The sequence below is a fragment of the Aotus nancymaae genome, unplaced genomic scaffold, assembly GCF_030222135.1.
Source record: "Aotus nancymaae isolate 86718 unplaced genomic scaffold, 86718_ANA_hifiasm-v0.15.2.pri h1tg000040l, whole genome shotgun sequence".
Classification (NCBI taxonomy): Eukaryota; Metazoa; Chordata; class Mammalia; order Primates; family Aotidae; genus Aotus; species Aotus nancymaae.
The window spans coordinates 58,225,777-58,246,872 of NW_026988454.1; the positions used below are offsets into that span (position 1 = coordinate 58,225,777).

At 39.1% G+C, this 21,096-nt stretch overlaps 2 protein-coding genes across 8 annotated transcripts in view; one reads left to right on the forward strand and one right to left on the reverse strand.

The window, feature by feature from the left end:
- The window catches only part of CEP57L1 (centrosomal protein 57 like 1), a 45,503-nt gene extending 40,271 nt beyond the window's left edge, over positions 1-5,232 (reverse strand). For 2 of the 7 annotated variants that reach the window (XM_012438397.3, XM_012438396.3), the window contains exon 1: positions 5,082-5,231. In XM_012438397.3, coding sequence (XP_012293820.1) covers positions 5,082-5,084 — 3 coding nt within the window. In that variant the 5' untranslated portion in view covers positions 5,085-5,231. The other 5 variants (XM_012438398.3, XM_012438394.3, XM_012438399.3 and 2 more) reach the window with 4 other exon arrangements.
- A 723-nt stretch (positions 5,233-5,955) lies between these two features.
- SESN1 (sestrin 1) overlaps positions 5,956-21,096 on the forward strand; it is a 108,325-nt gene continuing 93,184 nt past the window's right edge. The window contains exon 1 of the mRNA XM_012438390.2: positions 5,956-6,655. Within this exon, the coding sequence (XP_012293813.1) occupies positions 6,377-6,655 (279 nt within the window). The 5' untranslated portion in view covers positions 5,956-6,376. The remainder of the gene's footprint in view (positions 6,656-21,096) is intronic.

Genomic DNA, 21,096 nt, shown 5'->3' on the forward strand with positions numbered 1-21,096 from the left:
CTAAAGGCACAGTCTCAGCTCACTGCAACCTCCACCTCCTGGGTTCAAGTGATTCTCATGCCTCAGCTTTCTGAATAGCTGGGATTACAGGCATGTACCACCCACCACCCTGGCTAATTTTTTTTTTTTTTTTTTTGACAGTCTTGCTCTGTCCACCCAGGCTGGAGTGTAGTGGCGCAATCTTGGCTCACTGCAATCTCCGCCTCCTGGGTTCAAGTAATTCTCCTGTCTCAGCATCCCAAGGCTGTAGCTGGGATTACAAGTGATTGCCACCACACTGACTGATTTTTGTATTTTTACTAGAGATGGGATTTCACCGTGTTGGTCAGGCTGGTCTCAATTTCCTGACCTCAAGTGATCAGCCCTCCTTGGTCTCCTAAGTGCTATGATTACAGGCATTAGCCACCATGCCCAGCCTTGCTTTTTTTTAAGACAAATTTCTTAAAATATTTTTATTATAACATACTCTTGTCCATCCATTAGTTACTTTGTGTTTTTGTAAAGGATAGGTAAATATGCAATACCTTTGAAAGCTCTATGGCACTGTATCATTCTTCCATTCATTCATTCCTGTATCCTTGCATCACACATTTATTAAGTTTGTACTAGGTACAGGCACTGCACTCAGAGGTAGAGATAAGATGATGAACAAAAACAAGCACAGTAGCTGCTCTTGGTGCTTAAGCTCTACTGAAATAAACACACTTAAATCAAATTATGGCACAACTGTAAAACTAATGTGTAACGTAAGAGCAAGTCAAGGTTTATGGTGCAATTGGTCTATTTACAAGGGTATTTAATTATATCAGCGACACTTCTACGAATATGATTATTTAGCAAAGATCTGTAGAAAGAGGAGTCAAAGATAGGCTAAAACAGTCTGGACAAAGAACACAGTATCAGAGTGCTGCATCCATAGTCACTGTCTCCCATTCTCTCTTAAATAAAAGTATCCATCTGGCTTTTGTACCCTTTACTCCACCAAAAGTTTCTTATCAAGATCCCAATGACCTCCACGTTGCTAAATGTAATAGTCAATTATGAATCCTCATCTCATTTGACCTAGAGCAACATTTAACATAACTTATCATTCCTTCATCCTTAATCACTTTCTTCATTTGGCTAGTAGGACACCTACTGAACAGTAGCTTTTCCTCTGCTCACTGGCTGCTCCTTCGCAGTCACCTTTGCAGAGAACTCCAAATCTACCCAAACTCCATGGAATATATCTTTTGGTGATATCAACAACTACTATCGAAACACTACTATAAAACCCAAAATTATATCTATTGCCAGATCTTTCTCCTCACTTCTGGACACATTTATCCAACTGCCTCCTCACCTCCACATCTCAACTTGAATGTCTTAGAGGCCTCTTCAACTTAACATGGCCAAACTAAAATACCAACTTTTCCTCTCTCTCCCATACATAAATCTGAAGACTTTCCTATGACAGTAAATGCCACTTCCTCCATTCTAGTTGCTCAGGTTAGAAACTGTGAAGCCATTTTTGACTCTTACTCTCACACAATCTGTCAGCAAAATGTGTTCACTATACTATTAAAATGTATCCAGATTCTCTCACCTGGTATATTACTTAGGCTTCCTAACCAATCTCTCTGCTTCTACCCTTGCTTCCCCCTGGTCTATGCTCAATATAATTTAAAAGAAGTATTCACTTCAGGCCAGGTGCAGTGGCTTATGCCTCTAATCCCAGCACTTTGGGAGACTGAGGCAGGCGGATCACTTGAGGCGATCACTTGGGGAGTTCAAGACCAGCCTCAGCAACATAGTGAGACGCTGTCTCTACAAAAAGACAAAATTATCTCCACTTTTAATGCAACTTCAGTAAAAAAAAAAAAAAAGGAAAAAATACAAAATTAGCTGGGCATGTTAGCACGTGCCTGTAGTCCCAGCTATCTGGGAGACTGAGATGGGAGGATTGCTTGAGCCCAGGAGTTCAAAGCTGCAGTAAGCTATGACTATACTCCAGACTGAGTGACACAGTGAGATTCTGTCTCAGGGAAAAAGAGGCTGGGTGCAGTGGCTCACACCTGTAATCTCCTAACACTTTGGGAGGCTGAAGTGGGTGGATCACTTGAGGTCAGGAGTTAGAGACCAGGCTGACCAACAGGGTGAAACCAAGTCTCTACTAACAATACAAAATTAGCCAGGGATGGTGGTGCATACCAGTACTCCCAGCTACTTAGGAGACTGAGGACAGAATTGCTTGAACCTGGCAGGTGAAGGTTGCAGTGAACCGAGATCATGCCATTGCAACAAGAGTGAAACTGTCGGAAGGGAGGGAGGGAGAGAAAGAGAGAGAAAGAGAAAGAAAGAAAGAAGGAAAGGAAGGCAGGTAGTCATTTTTAAAAGGTCAGATCATGCCCACATCTGCGCAGAAGCCTCCAATGCCTTCCCAACTCAATTAAAAATGTTAGTCCTTTCAGTCACCTACCTGTCCTCCTACTATTACTTCCTTTCTCTGTCACCTCACGTTATTCTTTGTATTCATTGTGCTCCAGCCACACTAGCCTTCTTGCTATTTCTCACACGTGCACTCAAGCTCCCGCCCAAGGTCTTTGCACCACTTATCTTCATCAGAATGCTACTTGCCCAGACATCTACATGGTTTATTCCCTCCCTCTTCATATTTCCTCAATTGTGCCCTTCTGGATTAGGCGTTTTCTAACGCCTTATTTAAATAAGTGAACCTTGCCCCTCATGTTCTGGCACTCCCCATTCCCCTCCCCAGTTGTTTTTTTCTACACTGCATTTGTCTTCATTTCATTTACTAAGTGTTTTACATATTGGTTTACTATCTCTCCTCAGTAGAATGCAAGCTCTGTAACAGTAGGAATTTTTATATGTTGTGCTCAATGCTGTATCCTCAATGTCCCGTTACATGAAAGGCAATAAACAGATATTTGTTGAGTAAATGCATGGGTGAAATGCAATATGAGAACCAATGACTGAAAAATGGTCTGTATGGCTGATCTGGAGAGCAGTATATTGAGTCTGAAAGGGCAGCAGTCGATGTTAGGCTCTATAAAGGAGTTTTGCCTTTATTTTAACAGCAATGGGACACCACTGAATAGTTATAATCAAGAGAAAATCTGATCAGATCTGCAGTTTCAAAAAATCACTATGGCAGCTATAACAGAAAACTAATGGAGGAGGGCCAGTGTGAATAATCGCTACTGTAGTGGCCTTGAGAGATTATGGCAGTTTGAAGAAAAGTGGAGAGAAAAGTACATTTGAAGGATATTTTGGGAGATAAGATTGACAGAACTTGGTAATAATTTGGCCATAGAAGTATGAAGGGCAAGAAGAAATAAAGAATAATGTTTAGCTTTCAAATTTACACAAGTAGAAGCCGACAGTAGTGCCCTTTGCTAAAATAAGGAATACTGAAAAGAATCAGATTCACAGGAAATAACTGCATTTGATTTTAGGTATGTTGAGTGTGAGATGCTTTTGAGACATCCAAGAAGAAATATCCAAGAGATAGATATGTGAAAGCTGAGAGGTGAAGGTGAAGCTGAATGGAGCTATTCACGTGAGAGTCATAGGTGTTGACACAGGGTATACATGAGATTATATTTAACTAAGGCATAAAAAGGCACCCAGCCTTAAGAAATGACCCTACTCTCTATGGGCTGGATAGAGGATGATGATCCCAAAAAGGAGATGAAAATGGAATGGTTTTGTTTTTTTAAATCACACTCCTAAGTTATTCCCTTTTTAAAGTTCAGATTTAAACTATAAGTGTTAGCATGTAACAAGGTTTTTAAAATTAGACCAATTCATCAAAACTTGCATCTATTCAAAATAGCTCACTTACAGAAACGATGTAAATAATTCACAATACCTGTCTCTTTGTAGCTTCAAAGTACATTAATACACAAAAAGCACCCGTCCCTTTCCCCAGCTGCCAAGTATATATGATTTGGCTTATTGACGTTTCCTGAAAGTACTCTATCTCTCCGGGCCTTAGCATATGCTGTTCTTTTGGTCTTCATTTCCACTGGGATGAAGATTTCCCTGACTCTCCAAGACCGGGCTAAGCGATCTCCTTCTAGCCATCCAGTGATGTCATACAGTATTTTAACTGTATGTCTAACCACTGGTTTCTCTTTTTCATTGTATACTCAGCGCCTAGCAAGACGAAATTTTTAGAATTTAGTGCAATGTAATTCTGCAATGTGAAGAATTAAAATCTACACTTATTATCAGTCCATTGACGGCCGTTCAAACCTCGACTTTTCTCAAGTAATGACTTTTTAAAAGCAAGCAGTAATTTTAAACAAATGATTGAATCTTTTGAAAAGACTAAGTTTTGGAGACTTTTACGGTTTTGCTTTCTTTTTCATAAGGTATCCTTAAAGCTCGCAAGAATTGTTATCTAGGAAGACTGGGGTTTCTTTTCCCTGTAGTCTCGTACAAGACGGATTTGACAACTTGCTTTCAAAGCCCTGCCTGAGATTTCATTTGACTGAGCAAATAAGGTCCAGAACATCCCTAAGCAAAGGCAAACAAAGGTACAAATGCACAGAGATCCCTAATCCACCCCGCGCGTGTCCACAGGAAAGGGCGGAAGCAGAGGCAGCAGCGCAAAGCGCCAGTTTCCACAGCATCCTTCCTTCTTGGCCTTACGCCGCTTCCTGCGACCTTCGAGATCAGGATCCCCAAATCCTCGCTTCACCCACCACACCCCGGGCTTGGGCAGCTGGACTAGTCTTTCCCACGCAAGTCACTGGAAAAAATCCCTAGACTAAGGGAGCTCACCCTAGATGGCTTTGTTTCCAAAATCCCAGAGGAAATGGAGGAAGGAAAAACCCTGTCAGAGGAAAGGTGACAATCCAGCCTACGGTGCTTACCACGCCGACGCTCTCAATTAGCCCCGGCCACCGCTAACCGTGGGTTCGCGGGTAGCCACAGGCAACGTCGCGGTGGCCCCTGGGGGTTGTAGTTTCTGTCGTAAACAAAACGCGCCGGCAGCATTAAAACTACACTTCCCACAATGCGAAGTCGTCCTACCGACTTAAATCTGGGATTTAGAGTAATAAAGAGGCCGTCACCATTTTTAGGCTGATCTTAAATGTAGACTCAATATTTTTCAAGAGTCCTTCCGTGCCCTCTTTCTTTGTCGTGCTTGTCTTGTGTGTGACGAAGTCTCAGTGTACTCGTACGCCTTACTTTTTCCTTCCCCTTCTCCAGGACAGACTCCAAAGGTCCCCCAACGGAAACCGCCCCCGGGCGCAAGCTTAGCGCCTCCGGAGACGCATGCGCCCGGTTCGCAGTCACGCATGCGTAGCAGCCGGGAGCGGTTGACTGCCGCGCGCCGAGCACTTGGGGTCTGGAGGTAGCCTGCGAGAGGGCGGGGCTTTTTCCAATGGCTTTGCCTCGGCGGGTCGCTTCTGCCTGGGCGGGGAAGAAGGCGCTGGGGCCGGGGCGGCTCCGGGTTTGTGCCGGGCGGAGAAAGGGGAGGGGCTGGGGGTGAGGACCCTGTTTCCCCTCCCTGCTCCCGCCCTCTGGGCTGATCCCCACCGACGGGGCTGGGCGAAGGGCGGGCTTTGAGCCTCGGGCCCCACAGCCCCGCCAGCTCCGCGGCCCAGCCCGGCGCTCGAGAATTGCCCGGCCCACCCCGTGCCCTCTCGCTCGGCGGTGGTGGGCGAGGGCGCAGGGACTGGAGAAGTGGCGTCTTCCCGGGGGTCCGGAGTTGGCAAGGCTAGGGACGCTTTTTTTCACCGCCGCCCGCCGAGACAGCGGCTGCCCGAGACTGCCTTCCCCGCCAAGGAGCGACCAAGCCTCCGGCCGCTGCGACCAGTGGGCCAGGGTTCAGCGAATGTTCCTTGCCGGCGCCCGGCCGGCTGCTGAGGCGCAGGGAGGAGCCGCGGAGGGCGGGGACTGGTGTCAGAGGAGGGGCGGGGTGGGAACGCTCGGGAGAACCTGGTGGCTGCTCAGACGAAAACGCCCCGAATGGCTGAAGGGCGTTCAACTGTTACCAGCCTTTTGGGGCAGAGCACGGATTTGACAGCTCCACAACGTGAGAATATCCGCTGACCCCGCGAGACAGAGGAGAACTCTTCGCCGAGACTCAGTCCAGAAAAGCCAGCGCTGCAAGGTTGCAACTTTCCAACTTTGTTTTTCCAGAAAGAAGACTGCCCTTTCGTGTAGAACGAGAGGTTGAGAGGGTGATCTAGCTTGTAGATCGGCTGAAGGCACCAGTGGTTCGAAATGTCACCCAGATATGTGTTTTTATGACGATTTGATTTCTCTGATTTTATTTTTACATTTTTATTTTAAAAATACAAAGTGATTTTTTGGGGCATGCTGAAAGGTAACTGAAGACCGCAAAGGAAAAACTGTTGCCATGGCTGAAGGAGAGAATGAAGTGAGATGGGATGGACTGTGCAGTAGAGATTCAACTACTAGAGAGACAGCACTGGAAAACATTAGGCAAACCATTTTGAGAAAAACCGAGTATCTTCGTTCGGTGAAAGAAACACCTCATCGTCCATCAGATAGGCTTTCAAATACTGAGTCTTCGGATGGGTTGAATAAGCTGCTTGCTCATCTGCTTATGCTTTCTAAGAGGTGTCCCTTTAAAGATGTCAGAGAGAAAAGTGAATTTATTCTGAAGAGCATCCAGGTAAGGAAGAACGTTTTAAATACAACTGTCTCCCTAGTACAGTGAAATTTTACTTGCAATTATTCACGTTGTGTTTGTTTCTATTAGGTTGTTATGTGAACTTTTATTATGAGTTCACGCTACATCTTTAGCGTATTCTGTAAGTAAACAAGTAGTGTTTTTCTAGAGTTTTAGGCAGACACTGCTTTGCTCCTAGAAGAATATGTGAAAGCTACAGTTAATAACAAGTAAAGATTTTTTTACTTGGAATTAACTGTAGCTTTCATATATTCTTATATTTCTTTTTACATGTTGTTGGGAAATGTAGCCGGTGTGTTTTTTCACGTTGTCACAGTGTTCTGAGTGGAAAGGCTCACGTTTAAAAACCTCTAAAATGATAAAGGATATTAAATGTTTCCTAGTCAGCCTGTTCAAGATAAGTGGTGGAACAATTTTCTCTTGTTTTTAAAAACAAAACAAACAAACCAGGATGTGTTCTCTGAATGCAAACTCTCTTTTTTCAAGAAGAGAATTATATAAAATAATAGAAGCCTATCTTAAAAGAAGCAAACATCTTCATGTTGAAACGGTGGACCCAGGTAGGATGTTTGATTGGAATGCTTTTATGGCAAATTACTCAACCAGCTTTCTCTGTGTTTGTCTGAATTGTTTCTTTTTCACATGCGTAACTATTTAAGAGATGAGTGCAGCAGATTAAAAATATTACAGTTTTTCCTCCATTTTGTTCGTAATTTATTCTCTTTTATTACAAGGTGTGTTAAAAGTCTTTTTTTTTTTTTAAAAAGTTTTTAGATATTGAGAATATTCAGTAACACCTTATATTTGCTTGTCAGTCTTTACATTTCTCAATCCACGTGTGTTGTCCAAAGTCATATATGAGAGGTTTTTAAAATTGAAAATGTACTTGGGTACCTATGTAAGTTAAGATTGACAGTTTTTATATACTGGCTTGAATTTAGTTTAAAGCAACAGAAAAATCATATCCACAAAATGAAGACTCTATTTAAGATCTTGGGATCTTTCTTCTCACTAACACTTTGGAAACAATTGTTACTATTCAGAGTTACCAGAGAGGAATTAATATACTGGGAAACTGAAATTTACCCTTTGAAACATAAAAAATTATTTCTCTATCTTCTAGACTGTAGTGACTATAACAACCAGTTTTTTCCATAATGGGGTCATCATTATGCATGTCAAGTACTGTTGCGCAGCAAAGGGTGGAGTACTGACTATATGATCCATTAGTTTTTATATTTTTATGGGTAATTTTTATAGTTTTTCAGTTCTTTCCTTTGCTGTCAGGATACTTCACTTTGGTCTCTTCCTGACCTTTCATTTTGCTGTTTAATTTATATTAAAATGGAAAACCAGATATCCAATTTTGTTAAGAGTTACATTGATCCTGCAGCTATAGGCCTTTCAGTTAAAAAAAAGAGAGAAAAGAACATAAAAAAGAGTTTCATTGAAAATAAAAGTAAACAGGAAATATAGTATCAAAGGATTTCAATGTGATACATAAATGGGTACTGGAGTCAGAGTTGGACTCAAATTCCACTCCTTTTTTTTTGTTTTGTTTTGTTTGGTTTTTTCTTTTTTAGTCAAATTCCACTCCTTTACTAATGTCCTTGCCTATAATCTTGGGCAAATTCCTTGAACTTTCTAGCTTGGATGTCCGCATCTATAAAATGGGAGTAACAACCCAGAGCTATTGTGAGAATCAAATAAGATGTAAAGTACTCTAGTATACGTAGTAGATGCTACTCTCCCTTTCATAAGTAAAATACACAGACTATGAGATATGTATTTCACGACTCACTCATCCTACAAAAGGACTGAAGAATTTCCTTTCCTGGGAAGGTTCCCTATAGATTTATACTCTTTTTTCATCTCTGCATCTATTGTATAATTGTAACAGGCACTTTACTTACATTGTGTTATAAACACATGTTTATGTGTCTGTCTCCCATAGGAAGGCTGTGAGTTCTTAAGAGTATTGGTTGGGACCTGGAAGCTACTAAATAAATATCAGTGGATGAACAAATTTGTATTTTCCTTCTGTTTTCATTAGTAATGTGAATAGATGAAGTTTTCAGTTTAGGGAGTTTCCACCCCCCAGCATCATTCATTAATGCATGCAGTTATGCAACAAATGTTTATTGAACCCCTGCTGAATGTCATTCTGAGAACTGAGGACCAGTGGTGATAATTTTGACATTATACCAAAGGGAAACAGACCATAAAGAAGTAAACAAATAAAAAATTTCATTTTAGATGGTAAGGGAAATCTTCCCTGAGGCACTGACAGTTAAGCAGAGACATGATGAATGAATAAATATTATCCATACAACGGTGAGATTTATGAGGGGACATTCCAGACATAGGGAACAGTATGTATGAAGGCCTCAGGGCAGGAGAGCAGATGAGTTCTAGGAACTGAAAGTAGTGCGATATGGTTGGGATAGACAGTTTGAGGAGAGTGTGAATAGCTTAAGAGGACATACTCTGGAGTTTGGTAGACCTGGCTCAGTTGCTGTCATATGTCACTTAATGACGGGGATATACTCCGAGAAATGCATCGGTAGGTGATATCATATTTGATTGAACATCATAGAGTGTTAGATGGTATAGCCTACTATACACCTAGGATATGTGGTATATAGCCTGTTGTTTCTAGGCTACAAACCTGTATAGCATGTCACTGTACTGAATACATTTTGGCAATTGTAACACAATGGTAAGTATTTGTGTATTTATACATAGAAGAGATAGAGTAATAATATAGAATTACAGTTGACCCTTGAACAACATAGGTTTGAACTGCATGAGTCTACCTATAGGAAGATTTTTTTCAATAGAAGTCACACTAAGTTGGGTGGGATGGCTCACACCTAGCACTTTGGAAGGCTGAAGTGGAAAGATCTCCTGAGGCTAGGAGTTAGAGGCCAGCCTGAGCAACATAGCAAGACTCATCTCTACAAAAAATTAAGATAAAAAATTAGCTGGGCTCAGTGGAGCACACCTGTAGTCCCAGCTACTCAGGAGGCTGAGGCAGAAAGATTGCTTGAGCCCAAGAGTTTGAGGTTGCAATGAGCTATGATTGTGTCATTGCCCTCCATCCTGTCGACAGCAAGACTCTGTCTCAAACAAACAAAAAACAAAAGTTACACTGAGTATGCCTGCCTCTGCTGCCTCTCCTTCCACCTATTTTACCTCTAGCACCCCTGAGATACCAAGACCAACCCCTCCTCTTGATCCTCCTCCTCAGTATACTCAAAGTGAAGGCCATAAAAATGAAGACCTTTATGATGATCCACTTCCAGTTAATGAATAGTAAATATATGATCTCTTCATTATGATTTTCTTAATAACATTTTCTTTTCTCTAGCTTATTTTATTGCAAGAATACAGTATATAATATGTATAACATTACAAAATATGTGTTAATTGACTGTTTATATTATCAGTAAGGTTTCCAGTCAACAGTAGGCTATTGTTGGCTAAGTTTGGGGGGAGTCAAAAGTTATACATAGATTTTCAACTGTGTGGAGGGTTGACATTGTAACCCCCTTGTTATTCAAGGACCAACTGTGTAATCTTATGAGACCACTGTTGCATATGGGGGTCCGTCCTCAGCTGAAATGTTACGCAGTGTGGGACTGTACTTTATTAGCTCTACAACTTTGAATAAGTTACATAATCTCTCCTTGATTCAGTTTCCTCATCTGCAAAATGAACATGATGCTTAGGGTTCCTGCCATACAATGTTGCTGTGAGAATAAATGATGCTTGTAAAGCATAGCACAGTGCCTAGCATATAAGAAATGATCAGTTAATGTTAGGTATGCATACTGTTACTAGGCAGAAGCCAGATCCCAGAGGGGTTTGTAGGCCATGTTAAGGGTTGTGGACTTTATCATAGAAATAATGGAAGCCACTGGAGGATTTTGAGCAAGATAGTGTAATGATTGATAGTTTGTCAGAAGGATCACACTGGGAGCAATGTAGAGAATGGATTTCCATGGTCAAAAGTGGATGTGTGATGTCAGTTAGGAGGTTGTCCTACTAGCCTATAACAAAAATCATAGTGGACTAGGGTGCCAGGTGGGTCAGCAGGAAGTGGAAAAAAATTAAAATGGGTTTGGTAGATATCAAAGAGTTAGAAACCACAGGATATAGTATTTAATTGGATTTAGAAGATGAAGAAAATAACAAAATTAAGGATGGCTCTAAAGTTTCTGGATTGAGCTACTTTGTGAATAGTGCAATTGTTTTCTGAGACAAAAAAGTGTCAGGGGGTCATTTTAGGGGAAAAATGGATGCTGTTTTAACATGTTGAGTTTAAGTTGCCTATGAGACATCCAAGTAGAAGTAGCTCCTAAATGAATTTCTGCCCCGATACCACTGTTCTAGTTCCATCATTGCTGTCTCTCATTTCTTCAGATTAAACTCACCCTCCAGTTTTATTTCTATCCTCCACATGGCTATGGAATCATTTATCTAAAATGAAAATCTATGTAACTTTACTGCCAAAAACCCTTTGGAATAAAATTCAATCTAAACTTTGTAAAGTCACATAATACCTAGCATTATCTGGCTTCCACTTACCTCTCCAGCTTCACTGCCTACCATTCTAGCATCAGCCTCGAATGAGAAAGCAAATATTAATTCAAATGTAGCACTCCATAATGCTTTCTGTTATTCATTAGTAAAGCAGCAAAAGCTGAGGTGCATATGCAGTTTCTGCAGCTGTTCCTGAAGGCCCTTTATTGCTGCAACTCAGAGGACTATAGTTAGCAAGGGAGAAATGGTGACAAGGTGGTAGAATGAATTTAATTCCAAGTAGCTAAACCTGTTAAAAAAAAAAAAAAAAAAGCATATGGGGAGATAGCATCTTTTGTTTACACCCAGTTCTCAGTTTATTGATTTCACATCAACAACATGTTTAAATGGATTCACATTTTTGAGAAATATTCTGGGCCAGGCAGGCACTGTACTTGGGACTTAAAGATCAGTAAGAGTTGTTTCCTGCTTTTGAAGAAGGTTTTCTTTTCTCATCCAAGGCTTCGTTTATACTGGGTTTTTAAAGAAACTTTAAAAAGAATTACACCTTTTGATACTCTTGCTTCTCTAAACAAAGGAATGGAAGTATTAATACTGGCCCACTTTACTAATATAATCTACTGGTGAACTATAGTCTTGATGATACATGTAATTAAGGAGGAAAATGTAAGAGCACACATGTATCAAAATATTTTAAGGCATATTCAGAATAGCCAAGTAATTTTCCAAGAATGGTCATTTGATCATTTTCATTTCCTTGGTAAGTGGGGTGGAGGAGACTTTCATTTATTAAAGTGGTTATTACCACCCTCCTGCAATGCGCCCCCGGAGTAATGAGTGATGAAACTTTCATTGTTGGGTATGATGCACTTTTATAGTTGTTAGAGTTGCAGTTGGAGTTGCAGTATCTAGTTGGTATACAATTGAGTAATAAATAGATTGAAGATTTAACAATAAGTTTATTATTTCACATAATCGGTCTGGAGGTTGGCAGTTCCAAGCTTGATTGATTCACTGGCTCAACTACATCACTTGTCTGCTTTCTATCTTTTTTTGTCCTCCTTTCCTCAGCATAGCAAGTGATGTCTCCATTCCCACAGCATGCTATTCCAGGCACCATGTGCAGACATGACCATCTGCAACTAAGAAGAAAACAGTTTCTTCCCACGTGCTTCTCTCTATCAAGGAAGAAAAGGTTTCCCATAAACGTTCCAGCAGACTTCCTCTCAGTTTCTATTGACTGGGATTGGGTCACATGCCCTTTTCTAAGCCAGTCATTGCTGAGGAAATGGGGCATTTCTGTTTTTGCTTTGGACTAATCAGCATTCAGTCCCTAAGGACCAGGAGACCCCTCCATTACTTGAACAGAAAATTTCTTAATGAGGAGAAGCAGGTCAGAAGGCAGTCAGGTCTAGTGAGAGGCTTCCATTGAAACTGCATGTGTATCTAGATAATATATCACTTGGTCTATTTATAATTTGGATCTCATTAGATTAGAAGCATACTTAACTCATTTATAGTGGGGCTATAAAATATAACAGATTGGAGGCATTCTAGAAGCAGATTTAGTCTTTTTAAATGATTGTTTTGTTTTGATTTTTTTTTTAACTGTCATTTAGTCAGAGCCAAAAGTCTAAGGTAGTGGATGTCAGACATTCACTGATGACTGTTAGATATCACAGCAAATATGAGTCCTCTTTCAATATTTACACAAAGCTTCTCTTTTCCATACCACTATTTTCTGGCCTTTCTTATTTTATTGATACTTTGAGAACTCAGTCCTTTTCCCTCAGAAAGCTTTGTGGCTTACTTCTCAGTGCCTCCTCTCATTACTGTCTTTGACCACTTTCTTTCCTTGCTTTTGAGGCTCAGAGAATATTCTTTATTCTCAGGTTTTCTATGCTTCTTTGGATAAAGAATGTGACAAAATTGAAGGCAAATCTTTAACTTTTTTAAAAAAAATTGTTTGAATACAGAGCCAATCTTTTTTAACTTTCTGACTTACAGGATGAATCATATCTGTGCTATCTATACTCAGTGTCTTCTTTATAATATATAAGTACATCCCGTCCTATGTTGTGACTCTTCGGAAAAATCAAAATTAACATAATGCTCTTATGTTTTCAGATTTCATCTATTTTATTTCCATTACAGTGCCCCCAGTGACCTCTAACATGAAAAAAACTAATTGATTTAAAAAATATTTTTCTAACATAGTTATTTTGTTTACAAACGGGATGTAGTATTTTGTACAAAAATGTTAAACACTTGCATATTAAATTTTACTTTGAGATCATGGGTTGTACATGACATCATGAAGGATCCTCTAAAACAATGGCTTAGTTAGAATTTTTTTCTCATTTTAACACTTTGTCCTTGAAGTGCTGTATGTGCAGACCATTCATGAAGTAAAAGAATTAGAAAATAGGTGTGCTGTTTTCTTTGTTTAGTTAAATTTATTTTTCTTTTGATAAGCCATTAGAAATTTGCAAAATAATCTTTTTATCAATTAAATAGATAATAAATGAACAATTCAAACTGCCAACTTAAGAGTTGTTGAAACTTTGGTCTGACAGAAAGCAGCTGTAGAATCTTAGGTATCATAAAGGATTTTTTTTTTTTTTCCTTTTTGAGACAGAGTATTGCTCCTTGCCCAGCAGTGGTGTGATCTCAGCTCACTGCAATCTCTAACTCCCAGGTTCAAGCAGTTCTCCTGCCTCAGCCTCCCAAGTAGCTAGGATTACAGACATGCGCCATATCTGGCTAATATTTGTATTTTTAGTAAAGATGGAGTTTCACCATATTGGTCAGGATGGTCTTGAACTCCTGACCTCAAGTGATCCGCCTGCCTTGTCCTCCCAAAGTGCTGGAATTATGGGCATGAACCACTGCACACAGCCTAATAAAGGATTCTTAATCACTTAAAATTTTAATAAAATGGTCACTACTTAGGGTTATGTATTAATCATGAAGAATTTTCTTATTTAAAAACAGGCAACGTTTATATTGTAGTGAATTAGTATGGACTGAAAGGAACCATATGTATGAGAAAAATCTTAGAATTTGTGGAAGAACAGAGTTGATGCTGGTGAGGGAGGCGACATGCTTAAAATGCTTAGAAGGGCGAAAGTGCTGCTTTGCCACCAATTCTAATCTCTGCTTTGTCAGGATTTCTTAAATCAGTTTATTTTTTCACACCATGGTAAAGTGTCTAAATTTTTAAAAAGAAGGCAGTGGAAAATAGGGTTTACTTTGACACATTGTTTCTAGCTCACATTTACTAAATTAAGTGAGAAAAATTTGAAATCACCTTGAAGAAATTACCCAGTACTTTAATTAGGCTGTCACAGTATACTCAGGAAATCAGATTTCAAGGATTCTTCAGAATATTTGGTGATTGTATGTCTAAGGGCATTGAGAGACTAGAAATTTGAGTATGAAAACCTTAGCTAGATAGTCACACTATGGGAACGTTATTTTTATGCTTGGTATTTTTTCCTGTTGTTTACTACACCAAGTTAAGCCAGTGTCAGTAAAGATACATGTACCATAAAGTTAATGTCTAGAAAAAAAAAAAAAAAAAACCTTTAAGAGATGCTTGTTTTTTTTTTTTTAAGTGTTTTTTTTTTGCTGGAAATAGTTTGAGAGTTTCTGTAGGATGACTATTAGGAGCATTTACTAGATTTTCCTGCTTGGTATTTTATTGTTAAATATCTCTCTATTACTAGTAGATTCACAGTTTGTGGCACACTTTTCAAATAAATAGATTAAAAACCTTCAGTTTATAAGAAAAAAATTCATGTTAAATTTGGCAACACAAGAATTATCTGTCTTCTCATCCTCTAACGTCTTTTATATAAAGAAATGGGTTGTAATGTAATATGGAATTACCTTGGAAAAACTAAATACTTTTAGCTTTGTATTTTGCATAAATCTTACCCTATGTTTAATTTTAAAAGTTAGATAAGATCTTCCTAAAATTATAAATTCTTTTATTATAAAATTACCTTAGGTAAATTCCTAAGCTTTTATTTGTTTTTTTGTTTGTTTTATGTTTTGAGACAGAGTTTCCCACTTGTTGCCTAGGCCGGAGTGCAGTGGTGTGATCTCAGCTCGCTGCAACCTCCACCTCTGGGTTCAAGTGATTCTTGTGCCTCAGCCTCCCAAGTAGCTGGAATTACAGGCACCTGCCACCACGCCTGGCTATATTTTTAGTAGGGATGGGGTTTCACCATGTTGGCCAGGCTGGTTTCGAACTCCTGACCTCAAGTGATCCGTCCACCTCACCCTCCCAAAAGTGCTAGGATTACAGGCATGAGCCACTTTGCCTGGCCTAATTCCTAAGCTTTTAAACCATACTAAAGGGAAAAAACTTTGTGACATGAGCTTTGTGGTTTGTATTACCCAAATAAACTTTGATATGTATATGTAATCATTTAATGAATATACATATTCATTTAGTGAATAATATTCATTTAGTATTTTAACTTAAAAGTTGTTTAAATTGACAAGCTGATAAATATATATGACTTAAAAAAATTAACCATATGGCTAGGATAATTATTAATGCTATGTGTAATATTCCGTAAAGTCTAATTAGAATCTTAGTTTACCCTACTAAAAGTGAGCATTTACTGTTTTGATACCTCTGTGTTTGACAAGCACTGCACACTTGTCTTTAAATTTTACATGATTTCATTTTCTAGCTAGTTGGCAGGTGTTAGCAGTCTATAATTATAACCGAGTAATTTTTCAAATGCTATTCATAGCCTAAACACAGCAAGAAATTCTTCCAATCATGTGATAAAGACTGAGCCTTGCAAAATAGTGGTAGAGTGATATGTTCAATGGTACTGAAGGACATACTTAAAAGGAGGCTTTCAAAAGTAAAAAGTGATTTAAATGTTAGGGAGAGAGGTTTTCTCACAGAATAAGGTCTCTCAAAGTCATTGATAGTGATTATACCTCAAATTAAGGCATCTGCTTTCTCATCTAACAAGTTAATATATACATTGACTGACTTAAATTATAACATATGACCTTTGTTGATTACAGACATTCTGAGTATAAAAAATTGAAATTTTTTTGAGATTTTACCATTGAACCTAATGAATCATTTCTTCTCATTTCATTCATTAGATTTGTGTATGTGTGTTTATCTACTACCTGCCAAACCCTACGCTTATCTATTTTTTGACATGGGAAAAAAAGGCTATATATTTCACTTAAGTTTAATAAAGATTATATTTTAAAAAACAAAAGAAACTTTATTATTCCTGATTTACTTTATCCTAACCATCTATTCTGAGTATCCAGAGTCTCACTTTGACTAGAGATCTTGCTTCAGAATGATGTAAAGATCATACTGGATTTTCTTACCAGCCATGTGCTCATGAATAAATTAACTTCTACAATCTTAGTTTCCTCATCTATTAATTGACATGTTATTATCTCCCTTGTGATATGGTTGTAAAAATTAAGAGATGACATTGGTAAAGCATTTTGTAAACTTCAATATACTATACAAATTTAACTATGAATAAACTACTTAAACCTTTGTTTACTTATCTGTAAAATGAGAATAATAATACTTCATATAATGGGTTTGAGAATTATTTGAACACGTAAAGCATGTAGAAGTAAGCCTAACACATAGTAAGTGCACAATAAATATTGGTGATGATGATAATGATGAATTTGATCTAGGTCTTCTATTTAATGAGTCAAACTTGAAACTGCCATTAGTTTAGAAATAGATAGACTTGATTTTTATGGATTGACTTTCATACATCCCACACTTTGTATCCCCATGTATTGACAAATCCCTAATTAGCTTTTGTACATCAAATTCCATTTTAATACATTGTGTCATAGGGTAAGTGTAAGTAGCCCATTGTAAGTGTTAGTAGCCCAGAGTAACAGCAGATCTGGAGCAACAGTTCCTTAGTTGGAGTCCAGCATCATTCTGGCATGTCAGCATGGCACCAGCAGGGAGAGGTTGCAGGGAGGCAGCTATATGGATCATCCAGGTGATCAAGTGCATATGGAGAGGCCCATAGCCAAAGCTTGTGCTTGAGTACCTGGACAGCATTGGAGAGTAATGGTCAAGACCATGGTCTGTGAAGTTAGTCAGACCTGGGTTTAAGTCCTGCTCTGCCAAACTGTGTGACTGGGCAAGTTACATAACCTCCTTAAGCCTCAGTTCCCTTACAGAGTTATTATGAGCAATGCTTACTGGAACCCAGTAAGCACTCAGCGAATGTGAATACTTAGTATTCTATTCTGTCTCCTTCCTCAAGGAAAGGAGATAGGAAGTTGAGCCCTCTAGCATTATATTCCCTTAGAGTCCCCCAGGTCTCCAGGCAACTGAGAAAGTTTTAAGCTACTTTGAAGGTTCATTGGTCCTACGGGAAATAGTGCCTCTAGGAACTATAACTAAGGATTTTGTAAATAATGTTTTAGCTCTCTGGGAACTAGATTTCCCTATACCATGTTAGTCCTTTATTCTACCTATGAACATTTAACTTTCAACATGTCTTCAGGGTCACATAATATAGGAAAGCAAGTGATGGTTTGTCTGAGTGTTGTCAGTAAGCAATTGAATACTCTTCTCCTGGTTGATTCATGTCTAGTACTCCAAGCAAGTTATCTACTACAGAAGTTTCTTTCCTTGAGGATCTAATGGGGACATAAGAACTGCCCTATCAGTGTTTCTACTGGGCTTCCCCCAATGGGAGCTTGACATATTAAGCAAAAAGTCTCAAAACAGCCCTTTCTCTATCAGACAGCTTGATATAATTTAGAAGAAAGTCACTAAGCAGGATTGAATTTTCTTGGTAATATGTGGCAGGTGTCTTTGAGGCTTCTCCTGAGCTCCCATACCTGCCTCCTTTATCTTCTGTGAATTGGGGTGGATGGGAGGGGAGGGGGCAAAGGTGGCAGCAGACTCTCCTGTCTGCTTTAAAATGGGTATATACCCAAAGGATTATAAATCGTGCTATTATAAAGACACATGTGGCACTGTTTACAATAGCAAAGACCTGGAACCAACCCAATGCCCATCAATGATAGACTGGACAAGGAAAATGTGGCACATATACGTCATGGAATACTATGCAGCCATCAAAAACGATGAGTTCATGTCCTTTTTAGGGATATGGATAAATCTGGAAACCATCATTCTCAGCAAACTGACACAAGAACAGAAAATCAAACACCGCATGTTCTCACTCATAAGTGGGTGTTGAACAATGAGAGCACATGGACACAGGAGGGGAGCATCACACACTGGCGTCTGTTGTCGGGGGGCTAGGGGAGGGACGAGGGGATGGGGAAGTTGAGGAGGAATAACATGGGGAGAAATGCCAGATATACAGATATAGGTGACGAGAGGATGGAGGCAGCCAAGCACCTTGCCATATATGTACCTATGCAACAATCCTGCATGATCTGCACATGTATCCCAGAACCTAAAGTACAATAAAAAATAAAATAAAACGTACCATAGCCGGGCACGGTGGCTCACGCCTGTAATCCCAGCACTTTGGGAGACCGAGGCAGGTGGATCACGAGGTCAGGAGATTTAAGACAATCCTAGCCAACATTGAGAAACCCTGTCTCTACTAAAAAAAAAAAAAAAAAAATACAAAAATTAGCTGGGCGTGGTAGCATGTACCTGTAACCCCAGCTACTCAGAAGGCTGAGGCGGGAGAATCGTCAGAGGTTGCAGTGAGCTGAGATCATGCCACTGCACTCCAGCCTGGCGGGATTGGAATCACGTTGTCTTAAAGCACCATTAGCAGTCTGTATCCTTTTGAAAATAAGAAGAAAGGCATTCTGTATGCCACACCTAACCTTAGCCCTTTTCATGTAATAGTTCATTCAACCTTCACAACATTGTAAGGGTGAAGGGTGGTTATTTTTATTCCCGTTTTATTGTCAAGAAAAATCAAGGCCCACATGGGTTAAAAACTTGCCCAAGTTATCATAGCTAATACAAGTTGGATATCCCTTAATGTTTAAGACCGGGCTGGGCACCATAGCTCACACCTGTAATCCCAGGACTTTCAGAGGATCGCTTGAGCCCAGCGTTCAAGACCAGCTTGGGTAACATAGTGAGACCCTATCTCTACAAAATATACAAACATTAGTTGGGCATGGTGGTGCATGCCTGTAGTCCCAGCTACTTGGGAGGCTGAGGTGGGAGGATAGCTTGAGCCCTGGAGGTCAAGGCTGCAGTAAGTCAAGATTGCACCACTGCACTCCAGCCTGGGCGACAGAGGGAGACCCTGTTTCAAAACAAAACAAAACAAAATGCTTGGGACCAGAAGTGTTTCGGTTTCAGATTTTTTTGGATTTTGGAATATTTGCATATGTTAAATGAGATATCTTGGGGATGTAACCCAAATCTAAACAAAATTCATCTAGTATCATATATACCTTATCACATAAAAGATTTTAAATAATTTTGTGCATGAAATAGTTTGTATTAAGTATTTGTGTGTGAAATTTTTCCATGGGTGTCATATTGGTTCTCAAAATGTTTCAGATTTTGGAGCATTTGGGATTTGGGATTTTTGGATTAGAGATGCTTGATCTGTAGGAGGAGGAGGCAGGTTTAAGACCCAGGCTGTGAGACTCAAGAGTCTGTGCTTTTCAATATTATACCTCATTATCTGAATAAAAAATTAACGTTAGGATTCCTAACAGTGAAGATATATTACTTTCTTTTCTAAATTATTTTCCTTCAAGGTAAAACTTAAAACTTCGGTGTTTCTAGGGGAAACCACATTCTCAGATGTTAAGTTGCATATCAAATTCTTTTCTAAACCTTGACTCATCTTGAAATTGAATTTGAACGCTACTGAATCTTCATATATCACTGTGGTATGTAATTTTCATTATGTTGTCATTATAAAAGTTATCTGATCGCAAGGAGTCTGTGGATGTGATCCTAGAAATATGGTGTATAAAAGGCTTATTTTTGTATTAAGAGATTCTTAGTAAGATGATTTCTTTAATGCACTACCTAAAAGAAAATTTGGTATATTTCCATGAGCAATAGACTCAAGATTAGCTTTGAATGTTAAAAGAGCATTCTCCTAGCTAGTTCATTGTTGCCATGACAGTGCTGGCAGTGCAAGTGTTGTAGTAACTCCTTGCAATGATCTTATTTTAGACCCTAATGTTGCAGTGCCAAACGTCCCCTTCCCTGCCCCACAAGTAACTCTAGCGGAAAAGTACTGGTTTTATAACTGGCTTCTTGCTTTATAGCTGAAAGACTGCACTATTGTGGGCTTGAAAAAATAGTATGGGAGTGTTGAGTATTTTTCCTGTGGATTTTAAATGTTTGAAATCTCCTAAAATATGGTTTTGCATTACATGTCATATAGCAAGTTGTTTACAGCTAAAAAAGAAAAGGGGCCTCAGTTGTCTTTAGAAATCAAGCCTAGGCTGTATGATTACATTGAGCTTATAGAGAAATCGTTCTCCCATTTGTGTGCCCATGCATACTTCAGATTCAACTTATACTCTTACTCAGTTATCATGGAAAATTGTCATTAGAATCATAAAGGTTTGTGTTTAAACAATGTAGAAAAGTACTTTTTTGCATCCCTTTCATAATTCAGCATTTATCTATTTACATTATAATATTTTAATCTTGATTTCTTAAAAAGCAAACTCACTAAGTTATATGATGTTCAGAAGTTACTCAATTTGAACCAGGTACCTGAACTAACATAATTGTTGAGACGTTTTTAACTTTGTTGCCTATATGTTTTAAATTAGATTTTAAAATACCTCATTGATATTTTCTCATTGTAACTCCTGTTATAACAGTACCATTAAGCACAAAGCCATTTTTATCCTTTTGCTGT